This window comes from Aedes aegypti, chromosome 3 (genome assembly GCF_002204515.2).
Source record: "Aedes aegypti strain LVP_AGWG chromosome 3, AaegL5.0 Primary Assembly, whole genome shotgun sequence".
Classification (NCBI taxonomy): Eukaryota; Metazoa; Arthropoda; class Insecta; order Diptera; family Culicidae; genus Aedes; species Aedes aegypti.
Genome location: NC_035109.1, coordinates 152,995,974 through 153,013,327, shown reverse-complemented (window position 1 = coordinate 153,013,327; position 17,354 = coordinate 152,995,974). Strand labels below are relative to the sequence as shown.

Here is a 17,354-nt window from a genome sequence, read left to right as displayed (position 1 = left end):
ACATTGGGCATGTCAGATCTCAGTCAAATATCGCTGATTTTCCATCGCGGTTCCCGGTCGAATCTTGGAAAATCTGGAAAGAAGAGGATTCTTATTTGAATTTTATCAACACCGATCAATGTGGATTAGTTGATGTTTCGATTTTGGCCGAGGAATCCATTAAAGATGAGCAACTGAGTCCAGTGATACAATTGTTGAGAGGAACAAACAGTGATCAGTCGTTACAAGGAAGTCCTTATATGAAATTCATCAATGAACTCTCGTTGGAAAAGGGTGTTGTTATGCGCGGATGCAGGGTCGTAGTGCCAGTCAAATTGAGGAACCAAGTCTTGATGAAGATTCACCAATCGCATCTTGGAATAGTGAAAACTAAAAGCGTGGCACGCTCCTGCGTATGGTGGCCGGGGATTGACAACGATATTGAAAAATTTTCCCAAAATTGTTCGGCATGTCTAATGCAAAGTCCTTCACCGCCAAAATCAGAGTTGATTCCATGGCGACCTCCTGACAAAGTCTGGAGTAGGGTTCATGTTGATTTTGCAGGTCCTGTTAAGGGTTTATATTATTTGATTGTCATTGATGCTCTTTCAAAATGGGTAGAGGTTTATGTTACAAAATCTTGTACAGCCCAGTTCGTCCTCGAAAAGCTGACAGAGTGCATATCAAGGTTTGGTATTTTCGATGAGTTGGTTAGCGACAATGGTTCTCAGTTTGTTGCGGGAGATCTGCAAAAGTTTCTGGCTGCTAACGGAATTCAACATAAGTTGACAAGTCCAGGACACCCTGCAACTAATGGAGAAGCTGAAAATATGGTAAAAACTTTTAAATCGTCTCTCATGAAATGCTTATATGATCAAAACAAAAGCGTTCATAGCATTATAGCAAATTTCCTGTTGGGATATAGGAAGGCTATACATTGCTCTACGGGATTATCGCCGGCGCACATGATGCTGGGAAGAGATATTCGAAGTTCCTTAGACATTATGAATCCATGTAAGAAACCAGAAACACAAGAAGAAAAATCTGCGAAAGAGAATCTGTTTCAAAAGCAAAAAATACAGATGAAGCATCATCATGGTACGAGGAAACTCACCTTTAAAGTTGGAGACAAAGTTGTGGTGAAGGATTACACTAATCCTAATAAGGAAGCGTGGACACCAGCAGTTGTTGAAGAGATACTCGGAGATCGCAGCTACCGTGTACGTTTAAAAATCTCTGGAAGAATGATTAAGCGACACTTGGACCAAATTCGAAAGGACTCACGCGAAAATGATGTTGAAAATGACACAGCACGGTTGATTCCCAGCCTACCACGATGTGATAGCAGATTGATACCAGTGAAGAGAGCTTTGGTTGAAGAAACACAACAAGAGGAGCATGTGGGAGATACTTCTGTCGAAATTTTTTCACCAACATCTTATTCTTCTCCAGTAAAAGCAGCAGAAGCTGATAAGGTGAGGCAAGTTGAGGGAAAAAGTGGGGAAGTAAGTTTAAGTAGTGTTTCAGAAAGTCAGTCGGCAGGAGAAACTGATTTGTTTGTTAGTGTGTCTGAAACGATGGTTAATGCCAACAATACTACCACGGGGGAAGAAAATATCCGCAAAGCCCTGGACGAATCAGTCATTCAGTCGGAAGTTATTATTTCGGACGATAGTATGGAGGGTTTGGAGGTGGCAGGATTCGAGAGAGGAAACTGGAGATTGAGGGATGAAGCGGGAAAAATTTTTAAAAAGTAATAACATACATCTATTTGAATGATTTCAGATGCAATTTACTAGATTCATTATCTAACAAGAAGCTTAGTGTGAGGGTGTGATATTTGTATCAGTGTAAGAACAGGGCTGCCAACCAGCAGCGTACAAGTACCTTGAAATGAAGAAGAAGAGAGGAGAGAAAAATAGCGCGTCATTGTTATAACGTCCGTGTTCTTGGCTAGTTGTGCAATCAGAGAATAAACTTGTAATCATCAGAATTTGTGCGTTAAATATATGTTTATTTCGTGAAACATCACAGTTATCAAGCAGGTTTCATCGACGGCCGCTCGACAACGGACCAGATCTTTTCCGTGCGGTAAATCCTCCAGAAATGCCGTAAGTACTAGGTCCCTACACACCATTTATTCATCGATTTCAAGGCGGTATACGACAGTATTGACCCTGTAGAGCTACGGAAGATTATGGACCAGAACAGCTTTCCCGGAAAGCTCACAAGATTGATTAGAGCAACGAAGGGCGGTGTGCAAAACTGCGTGAAGATCTCGGGCGAACACTCCAGTTCGTTCGAGTCTCGGCGGGGACTACGACAGGGCGACAGACTTTCGTGCCTGTTGTTCAATATTGCGCTTGAAGGTGTCATTTGGAGAGCCGAACTTAACAGTCGAGGCACGACGCGGACGAAATGGATATTATTGGGAGAAAATTTTAGCCTTGATGCCTTCAAGCCTTGAAGCCGCGTTGCCGAACAGGGAGAGCTCACCGAAGCCCCTCTTGAGGACTGTTGGAGTAGTGTCAAAGCAGCCATTAACAACGCAGCGGAAGGTGCCATTGGGTTCGTGGAAGGGAATCGACGGAACGGTTGGTTCGACGAGGAGTGTCAGACGGTTTTGGAAGAAGAATGCAGCGTGGGCGATTATGCTGCAGCAAGGCACCCGTCAAAACGTGGAACGATACAAACAGAAGCGAAGACAGCAAACCCATCTATTCCGGGATAAAAAGCAGCGCCGCCTGGAAGAGATGGAGCAGCTGTATCGTTCTCAAGAAACGCGTAAGTTCTACAAGAAACTCAATGCAAAGGCAAAGGCTTTGTGCCGCGAACCGAAATAAGAATGGAGGTATCTTGACGGACGAACGTGAAGTGATTGAAAGGTGGAAGCAGCACTACGATGAACACCCAACTGGCGCAGAGGAGGAAGACCAAGACAGCAGGAGAAATGGCTTCTTCTGTAAGGCGGATGAGGGAGACGTGCCAACTCCCACAATAGGTGTAGTTAAGGGTGCTATCAAACAGCTCAAGAACAACAAAGCAGCTGGTATTGGAGCGGAACTTATTGAAATGGGCCCGGGCAGGTTGGCCACTTGTCTTCAGTCCCTCTCAAACAACAACAACAACAACAACCGTCTTCAGCCATTTAGCTGCACAGACTGTAACTTAACACAAGACAACGGACAAGCATGCTCTAGTGGTACAGCCGAGAAAAATTTCTGACGAAAAGTTTCAATGGCTGAAGCGGGAATCGAACCCCATGACATGATGCGCTTAAATGCCTGACGACACTAACCGCACGGCCACGAGGTCCACGAATTAATAGCCAGGAACTGGGATACAGAACAGCTACCAGAGGAGTGGAAGGAGGGAATAATATACCCAATATACAGAAAGGGTGACAAGTTAGAACAGTGGTCACCAAAGTGCGGCCCGCGGGCCGCATGCGGCCCTCGAGAAGGTTTTGTGCGGCCCGCCAACGAATTTTGAATTCTATTATAATGTGTCCCGCATGATTTTAATAAAAAGTTGGTTGTTAAAATCATAGCGGATTTGCTTGAATATTTTCGATGTTGAACATTTGAATAACTAACAAAAATTACTGAAAAATGGATTGTTTCAATCAACTATGGAAAGAACAGAACTTCTTCTAAAAATCTCAATTGTATTGTAAATTCAAGACTGTTCCAACGCGTTTTCTGTAATTCTGTGTTCTGTTTTTCATATGAACCGCGTAAAAATAGTTTTCTGTACTATTTGGACCATGATATTATCCTGGAGAGAGCTTTGATAAGGATTAATTTTTTTCAATTTAATGTGGAGTCATTAATATTAATCATAAGGCTGATACAAATACTAACTTTCTTTTATGTCAACCACCCCCTTTCCTTTTGAAAAATCGAGAATTTTGAAGGGAATAAAAAAACTGATCCATTTTTTCTTGAACACTCTATTTCAAGTTTTTAAAGTAAAATACAGCTAAAATGATGATTCAGAAGACGATTAAAAAAGGGCAAAGATGAATTTTTAAAATAAAAATTTAAGAAATTCCTTTTTTAGCTAATTTTTCTTATTAATTTTTATCCCTCTTTTTGTACCTTCCAAGTGGTTTCTGACTTTAACCCCTCTACCAGCAGCTTCATTTTTTACCGAAAAATAAAGATTCAAAACGTGATTCCTACTCTGAACTAATCATACAAATCGGTTAAGTATTTTTAAAGATATCTGAAAATTACGGAATGATGTTTTTTGAAGTTTTCAAGATCTTTATTTGGCCTGCGTGGTACCAGAAACCTAAATGCTCATTACTCACAACATACTCTCATTGATGAATTGTTCCGAATAGTGAATATTTAATTTCACGATAGAAATTCTTTAGCCCGCGAAATTTACGTTGATTATTGCTACACGACGGTCGCCCAAGGAATTTTGTAAAAACTCCGGATCTAGATAACCAATCATCAAAATCGACACACATTCTCAGACTAGAAGAGTTTTTTGAGAACTTGTCAAAATATGGTGCAATAATATCGAGAAACAAGAAAGTTATCGCGATATGTCGATATATCTATTTTGCGGTAAAAAAATGACCTGCTAGTGAAGGAGTTAAAATAATATTTTTATCGACCTAACTTATCTTGCGGCCCGCGCTATGATTTGAAAGCATTGAGTTGGCCCGCATAGTCCGTTAGGCTGAGGACCACTGAGTTAGAATGTGAGAACTATCGAGCGATCACCATTCTTAACGCAGCCAAAAAAATGCTTTCCCAGATCATCACCGTCTATCGCCACTGGCAAGCAGATTTGTGGGACGGGCGATCGACGACTGACCAAACCTTTATGTTGCGGCAGATCCTCCAAAAGTGTCGCGAATATCAAGTCCCTACGCACCACCTATTCATTGATTTCAACGCGGCCTATGATACCATCGAGCGCGAAGAGTTATGGAAGATTATGGACGAAAATGGTTTTCCCGGGAAACTGACTAGACTGATTAAGGCAACGATGGATAGTGTACAGTGCTGTGTGAAGATATCGGGTACATTATCGGACCCGTTTGAAATACGCAAAGGACTTCGACAAGGCGATGGTCTTTCCTGTCTCCTGTTCAATATTGCGCTAGAAGGTGTTATGAAACGGACATGCGGGGCATGATCTTCAATAAATCCAGCAAATTCATCTGTTTTGCTGACGACTTGGACATTGTCGGAAGAACGTTTCAGGTGGTTTCTGAACAGTATACTAGTCTGAAACGTGAAGCAGATCGGGTTGGATTGAAGGTAAATACGTCGAAGACGAAATATCTGCTGGATGGAGGAACCGAGCGCAATAGAACTCACATTGGCAGACGCGTGATGATCGACGGGGATGAGTTCGAGGTGGTGGACGAATCTGTCTACCTCGGATCATTGATAACGCCGGATAACAACTGCAGCAGAGAAATTCGAAGAAGTATCATTACCTGAAGTCGTGCTTACTACGGACTCCACAAGTCCTTGCGGTCTGGTAAACTTCACTTCCATACTAAGTGTACCATGTACAAGACGCTGATAAGACCGGTAGTCCACTACGGGCATGAGACGTGCACAATGCTCGAAGAGGACCTGCAAGCGCTAGGAGTTTTTGAACGACGTGTGCTTAGGACGATCTTCGGTGGAGTATGTGAGAACGGCGTATGGAGCAGAATAATGGACCACGATCTTGCGCAACTCTACGGTGAACCCTGTATCCAGAAAGTCGCCAAAGCTGGAAGGGTACGATGGGCGGGACACGTTGTTAGAATGCCTCAAATCCGGCCGGTACAAGACGAAGGGGAGCGCAACGAGCTAGGTGGTTTGACCAAGTGGAGTAGGATCTTGGAAGTGTGGGGCGATCGAGAAACTGGAGGTTAGCAGCCATGGACCGAGTTAGTTGGCGTAACATTGTGGTGCAGGTCATGTCTTGAAGGACGTAGAGCCATCAAAAGTAAAAGTAAATATGTCAGTGTCGTCCAACGCTCTTGTGAGAGCATCACAACTAATATCGAATTCGTTTTTGAACCTAGATTGGAACTGATGGAACTAGTTCTGAATCACAGTTTCAACCCCAACCCGATTCAAGTTCAACCGATCTACAATTTTCTTGACGTTGGTTAGCGCATCCATTTCCAACCCATTCTTAAGATTACAACATACTTTGTAAAAACTACTATTCGCATTTCAAACTCACACAACAATACTCAACATAAAAACTTACGTACTTACTTACTAAATATTTAACAGAACTTACGTTTCCATCGCGGTAAAATTGTGATGCTCAAACTTGGGCTTTATCAGGAATCCGTACTCGTCCGGCTGTTGACGTACCACCCGCGGATGCTTGGTTTTATCAGCGACTGCAACTGAAAGTGTGTTGAATAGTGTTAGTCACGCTTGCCAATTTCGCCATACACACATGGCGGATTTGAATTTTGAAGTTCATTATTAATTTTACCGCAACCGACCTTACTCACTAGTTAGGACAAATGATAAATGTTGCATTCACTTATCGTATGAACTATAATGTGGCGTTTTATTTTTCTAATGTAAAACTGTACAAGCCATCTATTTAATGCACCATTTCCGAATTGAAGCTTTTTGTTTGATATCGTACACTACACCATATACATACACATACACATTTCTCATCATCTCACTGTCGGATTTGAATGACTTGACATAAAATGTTATAAACCAAAAACGCAAAACTAAAGACCAATAAAAACTCAAAATCCAATAAAAGACCAATTTTGGGTGAATCAATTTCAGAAAATTGCTTTATTCATCAAGTGTATAGATAGATTTCCATTTTGTTCATTTTTTACAACTTTAAAACACATTTCACTTTGTTCAATCCTTATCATTTTTTTTTGCTAAATAGGGTAACTGCTAATCTGTGCATTTACATTTTTAATTTGTTCTGTTGACTCTTAAGTTTGTTACATTTTTTTTCCAACACCGTACCGCTTATGGCGTTTTTATCTTTCCAACATCAATATATGTTACACAAGAGATTTGAGGGGCAGCAGGGTTGCGACAGATAGGCCGGGTCCCTCCTTTCAGGTGGTTGGTCCAGGATCATAAATATAGAACATTTACGCGAGGGACCTGCTCCAGGTTTAAGGTATTCAAGTGTTTGTGCTTTTCTTTTGATTATTTTTTTGTGAGATAAGTTGTTGGCTCAAAGAGGTGGGTGTAACTTTTAAGAATGGCCTCCTAATGAAACACCGAGTGTTTGACTCTGGGATTTTTCATCGAATTTTAGCATTTACATCAAAATGTGTATATGTATAGGTATGTGGGGGTGGATAGAGCATGCTTAAAAGCTGTGTGCCGTTCTAATTTGTCGGTTTGTGAGATTGTGTGTTTTGGAAGTAGATCTAATCAACCTAAAAGCTAATTTTCACATGCGCTAGGAAAAAATAAATAAATAAATAAAAATTGCTCTATTGATTGACGGTTGAGATTTTCCCTTCAGTTATCTGGTCGTCTATTGTCCTCCAGTCTCCTGTAGATTCGTTGTTGAGGATAGTAATTGTGGTAGTTCTGTAGGTAATAGAAGGGCTGTTGAGATTGAGCTTGTGGCTGTGGTTGTTGATAGTAGAGTGGTCTGTCGTAGAAATGGTACTGAGGGTAGTAGGGCTGAGGCTGGGCAGCTCGGGTACCGGTTTGGTACCAGTAGGGTGCCCACTCGCGAACATAAGGCGTCTGTGGTGGCGGTTGGATAGTTGTTGGGATGGTGGTGGTCTTCGTCAGCCTAGTTTGGGGCCGTCTTCTGAGCGTAGGCCTACGATTTCTCACTGAAACACGTTTGAACGGGGGGTTTTCAAAGGTTGATTAGAATTGATATTTTTCTCCACGATGTTGAATGTCCAAACGTTTTACCTACTGGATGGTTCCGGATGATGGCATAAGTGAGATCAATGTTATCAATACAGCGTTAGCGATGCATGACTTGTTATGAATCTCAGGTTGATGAAGAACACAATGATTAATAAACTTATTATATGACTACTGAACTGAAAATTAGAATTAGAACAAAAACATAAATGCACTAAGTATTAAATACCACGGTAATAATCCAACCATGACAGGACTTTATAATTAAACCATTTTTTCGACCGAATAGATAGTTTAGACAAATTCATTAGTAGGTTCACAAATTAAAAACACACATTAAGCGGAGGAAAATCAGTTCAAATTTATCGATTTCTGATCTCGTTTCAACACTCGATATACATTATGGTCTTTATGTACAGTACATATTTTACAAGTTTTCTTTTAAAATAGTATAAAACGAACTTACAAATTTCCAACGTTCTGAGTAAATTGGTTTTTTTTTCTATTTTTATTAACGAGATTTCTTAGCCTTGACTAGTTAATCTCTGGACCAACGGCTTTTCTTCTCTTTCGAAGGAGGTCTTTACTATAACCTCAACCTTCCAGTCGTCGCGAGGTTTTTTCAATAGTGTTGTACAAACTACAACAACCCGACGACCCGACTGTTAATGTCATAAGCGACTATCTCGGGGACGGAATACTATTCCAGGTCCTCGGTGTAAGAGTATCGTGTTCAAAGCACTACACCAGGTTCGCCCCAATTTGGCATCAAACTTGTATCTGTAGATTTTTTATCTACAAGGCTGATAGCGTCTAATTGTCTAGAATAAGAACTTTAGATATCTTATGCTTGAAAAATTACTAAAATGCAACCAAATAGGGACCAGAAACACTCAATAGTTTTAATAAGGATTTCAGAGACATCCTTCAAAAATTCAACCAGGAGTTTTTCTAAGAATACCTTTAGAAACTATTACACATTTTTTCCAGAGATTTGTTTATTTTTCTCTGAATATTCCTCAAGGAAGTCTTCCGCTTCGCCGGAATTTATCTTAGAATTTGCTAAAGACTTCTGTTAAGAACTTTTTTAAGAATTTAGCCAGTAATTTATCTAAGCATATCTTCAGAAATTGCTCCACAGAATTCTCCGGAGATTTTTAGGCTTTCCTCTTAAGTTTTCGTTCAGAATTTCTTTCATGATATCAACCAAAAAATTCTTTATGTATATCTGCAGGAACTACTCTAGAGATTTCTCATAAGACTTTTCAAGGACAACCGAAAGAAGTCCTCATAGAGTTTCCCAGAAATTCTTTTGGGTATTTCTCCAGGAAATTGTCAAGGAATTATTTTCGAAATCTTTGGAGCTCCAGGATCAAGCCCGGCAGACCTCAGTCTTTTTAAATATTAAGGGGGCTTCTGGTGCATTTTGCGTAGATGTCCTTTCAGACAAACGCCACGAGTGTGGACTTTTCCCGATTTTGCATAACTACTTGTACAATTTGTTGTCTGAGAAGAACATATTTTTCTCACATTGAAACTCGACAACTTCGCGAATAAGTTACACGGGTCTCCCCAGGGGTCATGTTTAAGTCCTCTTCTTTACAATTTTTACGATATAGATATCGATCGATAGAGATATCGATGATTTTCTCATGATAAATTGCTCGTTGAGACAGCTTGCTACTCGTTGTTTATGTCACAGGACGATTTCCAAGGACCATTGTAAGATACTCTGGACAATTTGTCCACATGGGTGTTAAAGCTGGGTATCGAATTCTCTCCGAAAAAAAAAACTGAGTTAGTTGTCTTTTCTTAGATCTGCTTCGTCCGGAGCTAATATCAAACATATTTGCAAGCAAGTTTGGTCACGTCAGCTGCGATAGAAGGTTGTACATCGACGGGTTAAAACCAAATGAATCCACTGGATATGGTGTTTTTAATAAGTTGCATAGCACCGCATATAAACTTCAGAGCCCTTGTTCCGTATATATCGCATAATAATCGGCTGTACATTACTCACTAGGAAGAATTGCCTCCCTTCCCTCTGATCAATATTTCATTTTTACGAATACCCTTTGCACCATAGAGGCTATTCGGTCAAAGAAGCCGGTAAAGCACCCCCCGTATTTCCTCGGTGGAATACGATCTACACTTTGGTCTGGGTCGCTTCGCATTGCTCGATTGCGAGCAACGAGAAAGCGGACTCGCTTGCCAAGGTGGGTGCTATAGAAGGCAATATTCATGATCGACAAATCGCCTTCAAAAAACAAGCATTGGTCAACTGGTTACATTATATTCTCCTACACGGATCGAGGGGTTGAACTTAAGTCGAGCTTTTATTAAGGTAATGTGTTAAGGTAATGTGTTGTCTTATGTCCAACCACTACTCTCTAGGCTATCATTTCTATCGAAAAGAGGTCACAGATAGCAATCATTGCAGCTGCGGTGCAAGTTACCAAGATATCAAACACGTAGTGTGGGAATGTTCCGAATACGGTATTGCCAGATCAGATTTTTATGCATCCCTCAGGACCCGAAGGAAATTATAAAAAGATGACATTAGAGATGTGTTGGGTAAACTTGACTTTGTGTACGATTTTTTGAAACCACAAATTCTGGACGAATCAATTGAGCAATTCATGGAGGAGTTCCTAGTGAATTTCGAGGAATAATCAAATGAGAAAATTCTTGAAGGAAATTCTATGAAAATGGTGTGAAGAGATTCCTCTTCTTTAAAGATTTTCTGGAATAATAACTTTTCCAATCTTAGAAATATGAAAAACCTCTCTAACCCTAGAATAAACCCTTGTGGATTTCATAGCAAGAATTTATGAAGAAACATTTGGAATATTATTAAATGGAAAAATCGATAATCTTGAGAAAATCCTTGGAATTTTAAAGTAATTCCTGTCGACATGATTTAGCAGTGTTGAACAGTTGAAGAATATCCTGGAGCATATACTAAATGAACTCATCTCAGCATCCTTTGATAAATTACTGGTGGACAAATACCTGGAAATTTCAAATAAATTTTTGAAAAGAACCTTGGAGGAGTCCCTAAATGAATCCTGAACAAGAATGAATCATTCTCAATGAATCTTTTGAAGAATCCGTGTAGCTACTTTCAAGAATTCAACCATTAGTTTTTTTCAAGGACACCTTTAGACATTTAGAAACGTTTCTCCAAAGATTTGTTACCTACGATTTTCTTCAAGACTTCTGTTAAGGACTTCTTTAAAAATTCAATCAGTAATTTATCTAAGCAAAATTACTCCAAAGAATCTTTTGGAGATTTTCGTTCAGTTTTTCTTTTAAGATTTTCAACTAGAAATTTCTTCATATATATCTACAAGAACTACACTAGAGAGTTCTCCCATGACTTTTCACAAATATCTGAAAGAAGTTCTCGAAGAATTTATCCGGAATATTTGTCAGGGATTTTTCTAGTTGTCGAGAAAAGATTCCACAAAATAGTGAAAGTCTATGATCAAGTCCGAGAAGTTTTCCTAATAAAAATCCTGAAAATCCTAATATAATCACTGTTAAACTCCAGCTAAAATACATGAAAGAACATGCAGGAGAGTACTTCTTCATTAATATTTGAATGAACTTCTAGGCCTTTGAGAAATATTCGAATGATTATTCAGAAAAAAAAAAAATACAAAATTACCAAACGGAACCTTGGATAATTTTCCTGCAGGATTTTCTATGAGCATTGCTGAAGAACTCCAAACAGAATCCTTTCAGAAGATTATGTAGGAAACAACCGGAGAAATTGGTGTAAGGTACCGTGGGGCAAGTGGGTAATGGAATTCGCATAGTTGAGATTCTTCCAATTCTAGAGACTTTAAATTGAAACAAATGAGGTTGTGTATATTTTTTAGCTTGACTCCCACCATATATAAGCAGCATACTGAAATTGATTTTTATGAAAAACTAAAGAAAAATATACAGAAAAAGTTTTTGAAAAATGTCTCCTTACTTTTCACTTGCCCCAAAAGTGGGGCAAGTGAAATGTTTACCGTTTTGAACAATAAATTCAAAAACAAACAGTGATATTCACGGTTTCTATTAGCTTTAACACTTGTTAAGGCTTCCCAATGAACAATAACATAAGTAACATGTAAACAAAGGAAATGTTATTCTTTTCACTTCAATTTTCTTCTGTTTAGTTATGTTAGTTGAAATGATTCGACAACATTTTAACTGCAACATTTCCAATGTTAGTTCTTACATTATAGGACAGCAATTGCATTTCTGCTCTGTAGAATTTCCACCGCTCGTTATTTGTTTTTGAGAAAGTCGGATAACTCTTCGGGAGAAATCAAACGGAATCCTTCAATAACGTATTTAGGGTCTTTTTTATGTGGATAGACTTATACCACATTTTTATGTTTTGAACTAGCTTAACATAGACATTCCACGAGATTTCCGTGTGTTCTCTAATACAACTTTTCAGTCAACATCTTCCTTTTAATTGGCTGCCCGAAGTCGACATATTGATATTGTAATGTTTGCCAACATCTTTTAGAGAATTTCCATGATTTCTAATAGCTTTTAACGCTTGAGTATAGTGTTTCTTGAATTATCAGCACGTTATGTTTTTCTACGATAATTGCGAACCATGTTTACTTATGGCTACTTAAAGAGAAAACACAAATTCAATCTCTAATGATAAACTTTTCACTTGCCCCACCTGATAAGAAAATTGACGGTGTTTGAATTTAGTTAATTTTAGGTCTACGTCGAATTAATTCTAAAACTTTTTTTATTGCAGTTTGAAACTGTCACAAAGGACAACTAAGAAGTGGTACAAAAAAATATTTTCCGCAACTTTTTTCCACTGAAAATATTAAAATAAGATTGTACGCCGCCAACTTGTTACGGAGTAACAGTTGACAGGTTAACAATTTTTCACTCTATTATGCAATAATGGCTGAAAAATCTCAGAAATCTCTTACCTATCGTAATGTTCTCAATGACCTCAAAGGTTTACGCATGAGTTTAAAACGTTAATTCACATATTCAGTAAAATATATCAATTGTTTTCACTTACCCCATTTACCCACTTGCCCCGCGGTACCTTAACATTTTCACATGTGAAACCCTAAATGAACTCATGAAGAATCCTTGAAAAATTCACTCGAGAATTTTTGGGAATAAACTGCATGAGTAATCTCTGGAGGAAATTCTAGAGAAATCTCTAGAACTTCATTTTTTTAAAAGAATTCATAAAGCAATTAAAGAAGGTAACCGTTGAGAGATTCTCAAAGCAATCTCTATGCAAATGGGATGAAGAATTAAGCCGTATTACTGATGGTATTGAAATAATTTCAAACCTGTTTTTCCGTCAGTTACACGAAAAATAAAATATGCTTCGGAAAAAAATAGTATTTTTAAAAGTACCGTGTAAACTTCATTTTTTATTGATGTCAAAAATCAGTACTTAGGAGAGGCTTCAAGAAAAAAATAAAAAGGATAGGGATGTTCAAAAATAGAAATTATAAAAATCAAAACCCAAAATTCATAAATTTGCAAAGAAAAATAAACCATCGCCCAAAACGTGTTTAGAACGATTTTAGATAACGAAAAAAGATATTTAGATCGAAAGTAAAAATTTGGGTATTGGAGAATTAATCAACAAACTTTTGAAATCCTAAAAGCATTGGGAATTATGAAGAGTTTATGTAGAAATATTTAGAAGATTAACAACTGGAGAAATCGGTAGAAGAATTGCTAGCAGACTCTCTTAAGAAAAACTCGACAAAATCCCAGCAGCAGGATTTTTGAAGTACATCATGTGGAAATAATTGGGGGTATCAGCGTTGAACACCTGAAGAATATTTTGAATGAATTTATCTATTTATTCCTTGATTCCTCTGGAGGACGAATTCCTGGAATAATCTTTGAAAGGGGAGCGGGTCATTTGACCCTTCTTCCAAAAGAAGACTGTAGTTGATGAAAAAATGTTATGACAAATGCCCTTTACGTCAAATGGTGTTATATCATATGACCTTATGCCAAATGACCCAGACCCCCTCTGACGGAAATTATGGAAGGAAGGAAATCCTGAAGAAGAATGAATCGTATTCCATCTTCGTCGCCATTAAAACGTATAGATAAACTTGGTTTATGAAATCGAAAGAGAACAATATTTTATTTGACGTTCGCTCATATAGCCTGCATAATAGCTTCTGATTTGGTATTATTCTAGTGTGTTGACAGTAACTCATATCGAACAATGACGTGATAGCTTGAAGAGCTAACTTCACTACCTGCACTGAAACTATAATGTGACTGGAGAATCCGTGAAGCTGTTCATCGAGTAACCTGTGAGGGAATTCCTGAAGAAACTATAGAAGAGATTTTCTTCTAAGGTAAAATGGTTAATGTTGAAAGTTGCATCGACATGAGCAATCAGTTCGATGTTATAGAGCAATTTTTCGAGCAGCAAACCGAAGCAGCCTAGGCTTTTAGGTTCAAGTGAGAAAGCAAAGAGTGCCGCCAATCGTGTTCAATATTTCCGAATTTAAAGGATTTAGGTAGGAGATCTAGAACACAGAGCTTTCATAACGATTCGATCGGTAATAGGGAAAGTGTACCAGTTATGACCATAGTGGTTCCCTATTTGGCTATACGGGATATTTCGATGACTTTCATATTTTAAATTTTTTGAATGTTTAAACATCAAGATATATCTTAAATCTTACTACTACAACACACAAAATCTGTCAAAATGAGAAAACATTCAAGTAATCCCGTATGGCGAAATAGGGAACCACTATGGCCATAACTGGTACAGCTACCCTATGTTGAAATGGTCGGTGGTGCTGTGCCACCCGAGAAATATCGAAACATTCAGGGCATTCATCATTTTCATGAGTATATGTCTGTTTTATTAGATTGAAATAAAATGTCACACTTAGGACAACTAATTTGGTTGAGATGGACACAAATAGACCAAATTGATCCGTTGAATCTATTGGACGATTAAACATCTTTGAAATGCCTTATAAACGGGATTCATTGCAATACTATTGAAGTACAGTCGAAGCTCGTTATAACGACCACTTTTATAGCGACAAAAGCTTTCTATAGCGACATTTTTCGGACCCTTGGATTTTTTTAAAAGTTATCACTATTCTCTATAATGACATTTCTCTAATACGACGGTCCCTTGCGATGTCGTTATAACAAGCTTCGACTGTATAGTCAAAATACACATACACGAAAACATGTGCTAATGCTGGCTTATTTCGAAATATTGATGAATTAAAATTAGATCAATCACATAAAATAATCATAGAGAATAAAAATTATTCAAATTAAAAAAATAATAAAATAAAGCTAATCCGAACAAAGAATTACAGAAGAATAAGAATAAGAATTTAACACAAGGCACATAAATTCACAGCAAAGCAATAGAATACATCATGAAACCCTAGAAGTGTACAATTCTACCACCTTTTGCAGTCATGCTGGAGATTATCATATTAAATGCACATCTAATACTTAATGATTTATGACGCTCTAAACCACCCAGCAGTACCAACTTTCCTGCTATACCAAAACTCGATAAACCTAATAGACATAAACTATCCAAACGCTCCGTCTCAAAATGTCAGTCAAAACGGTCACGCCAAAGTAAGTGTAGCAGCTTCTAAGATGCCGTTTGTTGCAGTGAATGTCGTTCTTGTTAGAAGGAAAAGGAGGAAGTTTGATGATGACGGACGAATCGAATAACGGGTTAACAAGCTCATAAGTCCAAACCCATGTAACCCAAAAATACTGGTGCCGGCGACGGCGGCACTGGCACTGGATGTGGCCCTTTTACCAGCGCCCTCTTATTTACCTTTACCGTCACTCTCATCGTTGTCGTACGATTTGAGACTGAAGTTGACGCGCAGCGGTTGTTCGGCGGCGATCGTGATGGGAACCTCCTGACTGGGGTAGAATCTGGAATTTTAACGGATGAAGGATTTTGGCGTGCTTTTCTTCACTTCAATTGGATCTTATAATCAAACATACCCAACAGCTTCAACGCGCAGTTTGTAGTTTCCGGGTACCAACAGACGCCAGTATTCTCCTCGTTTAGTGGTACGGATATTCTGCTTGATTCCATCTACGATGACATCGGCGTCCTGAATAGGGTACCCGTTGCTATCCGTGACAAGACCCTACAATTATAATGCATGTAATTTCCGATTCCCAACAATATGTTTCAGAATCCTACCCTCACTCCGACGTGCGTCAGCTTCATGTACTCGATCAGGGAGCGCTTGTTCTTGTGCCACTCCTTCGGCAGTTCGCTCGCCTTCGGGTACTTGCAGCAGCTCAGTTCCAGCGTGATTTCGAAACAGTTGCTGAACACGTAGTTGAAGTCCTGCATGCCGCCGTTCAGCTCGTACCAATTGGCGCCGTTGGTGATCCCGTTCTGGAACGTTTCGTTGCAGTCGTTGCCGTTCTTCATGACGGGGTGGTTCTGGGCGTATACCAGCGAGGCATACTTGAAGAAGTGGTTGTCCGGCGTCGGGCTGTCTTCGCAGCACTCGTGGTGGTAGCTGGAAAGAGGAATGGGTTGAATTTATTGAAAACTTGAGTTTGAATCGTCAAAGCTTCCTGGAAAATCTTCAGACATTATTCTAGGATTTCATCTAGGAATTATTGAAGAAAGACTTTTGGATATTCTACTTGAATAACTCCAGCAAAATTCATTACTGAGCAAAATTCAGGTGAAAAACTCATTCTAAGTTAGCGTTAAAATCCAAGATAGCCGCCAGATTTTGTACTCAAAATAATACCCCTATTCTTTACTTGACTCGAAGAAAACACCATTGGGTTTGAAATTGTTTTTTGATGTACGAAAATTGATATTGGCATTGATTGCACTCATCACATAGGGTAGATGTACCAATAGTGGGGGTACTAAGCACTATTGAACTGTATTTAAGCAGCGCAATTAATGTACATGTTAATGTTGTAACAGGAAGTAACGACCATTGACTTAATGAGAAAACATATTTCATCGCAGTAATCCACGGCATGTCAGTGAAAAATATTACCTCCGCTATTGGTACACTGTTGCTTTAGTTGCGGTATATTTTTAATTTGTGTTCCTATTGTTGCGGTATCCGTGGTTTTCTTATGGAATCCTCCACTATAGGAACACTTTACTGCAACTATTGGTACAAGCAAGAACACTTTAAGCTATTTTAGTGATATTTCGTCAGTTTTAAAGCAATTTTAACGCTCTTTTCAACTATTCCGTGTATCAACAAGTCAATGATTGACAGTGTCGGTTCTGTGGATAATGTAATAAAATCAGTGAAAACGGCACTACCGCAACTATAGAAACACCCACAACTAAGGGAACACTGATCCTAAGTCAAAATCGTAGAACATAATTTAGGAAATCGTTCATTTCATAGGTAAAATGGTATTTACCATTGCTCACCTAGTTTTTGTAGCTGATCTTACTCAGTTTTTTCTCAGCTTTCTGATGGCGATCTCAGAATT

At 38.8% G+C, this 17,354-nt stretch overlaps 1 protein-coding gene across 2 annotated transcripts in view; it reads right to left on the bottom strand.

The window, feature by feature from the left end:
• The window catches only part of LOC23687919 (carboxypeptidase D), a 91,798-nt gene that overhangs the window by 28,718 nt on the left and 45,726 nt on the right, over positions 1 to 17,354 (bottom strand). Inside the window, exons 3-6 of one of the 2 annotated variants that reach the window (XM_011495429.2) lie at positions 16,072 to 16,399; positions 15,867 to 16,015; positions 15,691 to 15,794; positions 6,250 to 6,361 (exon numbers count right to left, since the gene is read on the bottom strand). In XM_011495429.2, coding sequence (XP_011493731.1) covers positions 6,250 to 6,361; positions 15,691 to 15,794; positions 15,867 to 16,015; positions 16,072 to 16,399 — 693 coding nt within the window. Of the gene's footprint in view, positions 1 to 6,249; positions 6,362 to 6,746; positions 7,799 to 15,690; positions 15,795 to 15,866; positions 16,016 to 16,071; positions 16,400 to 17,354 lie in introns of those variants that run through there. The other variant, XM_021848711.1, reaches the window with a different exon arrangement.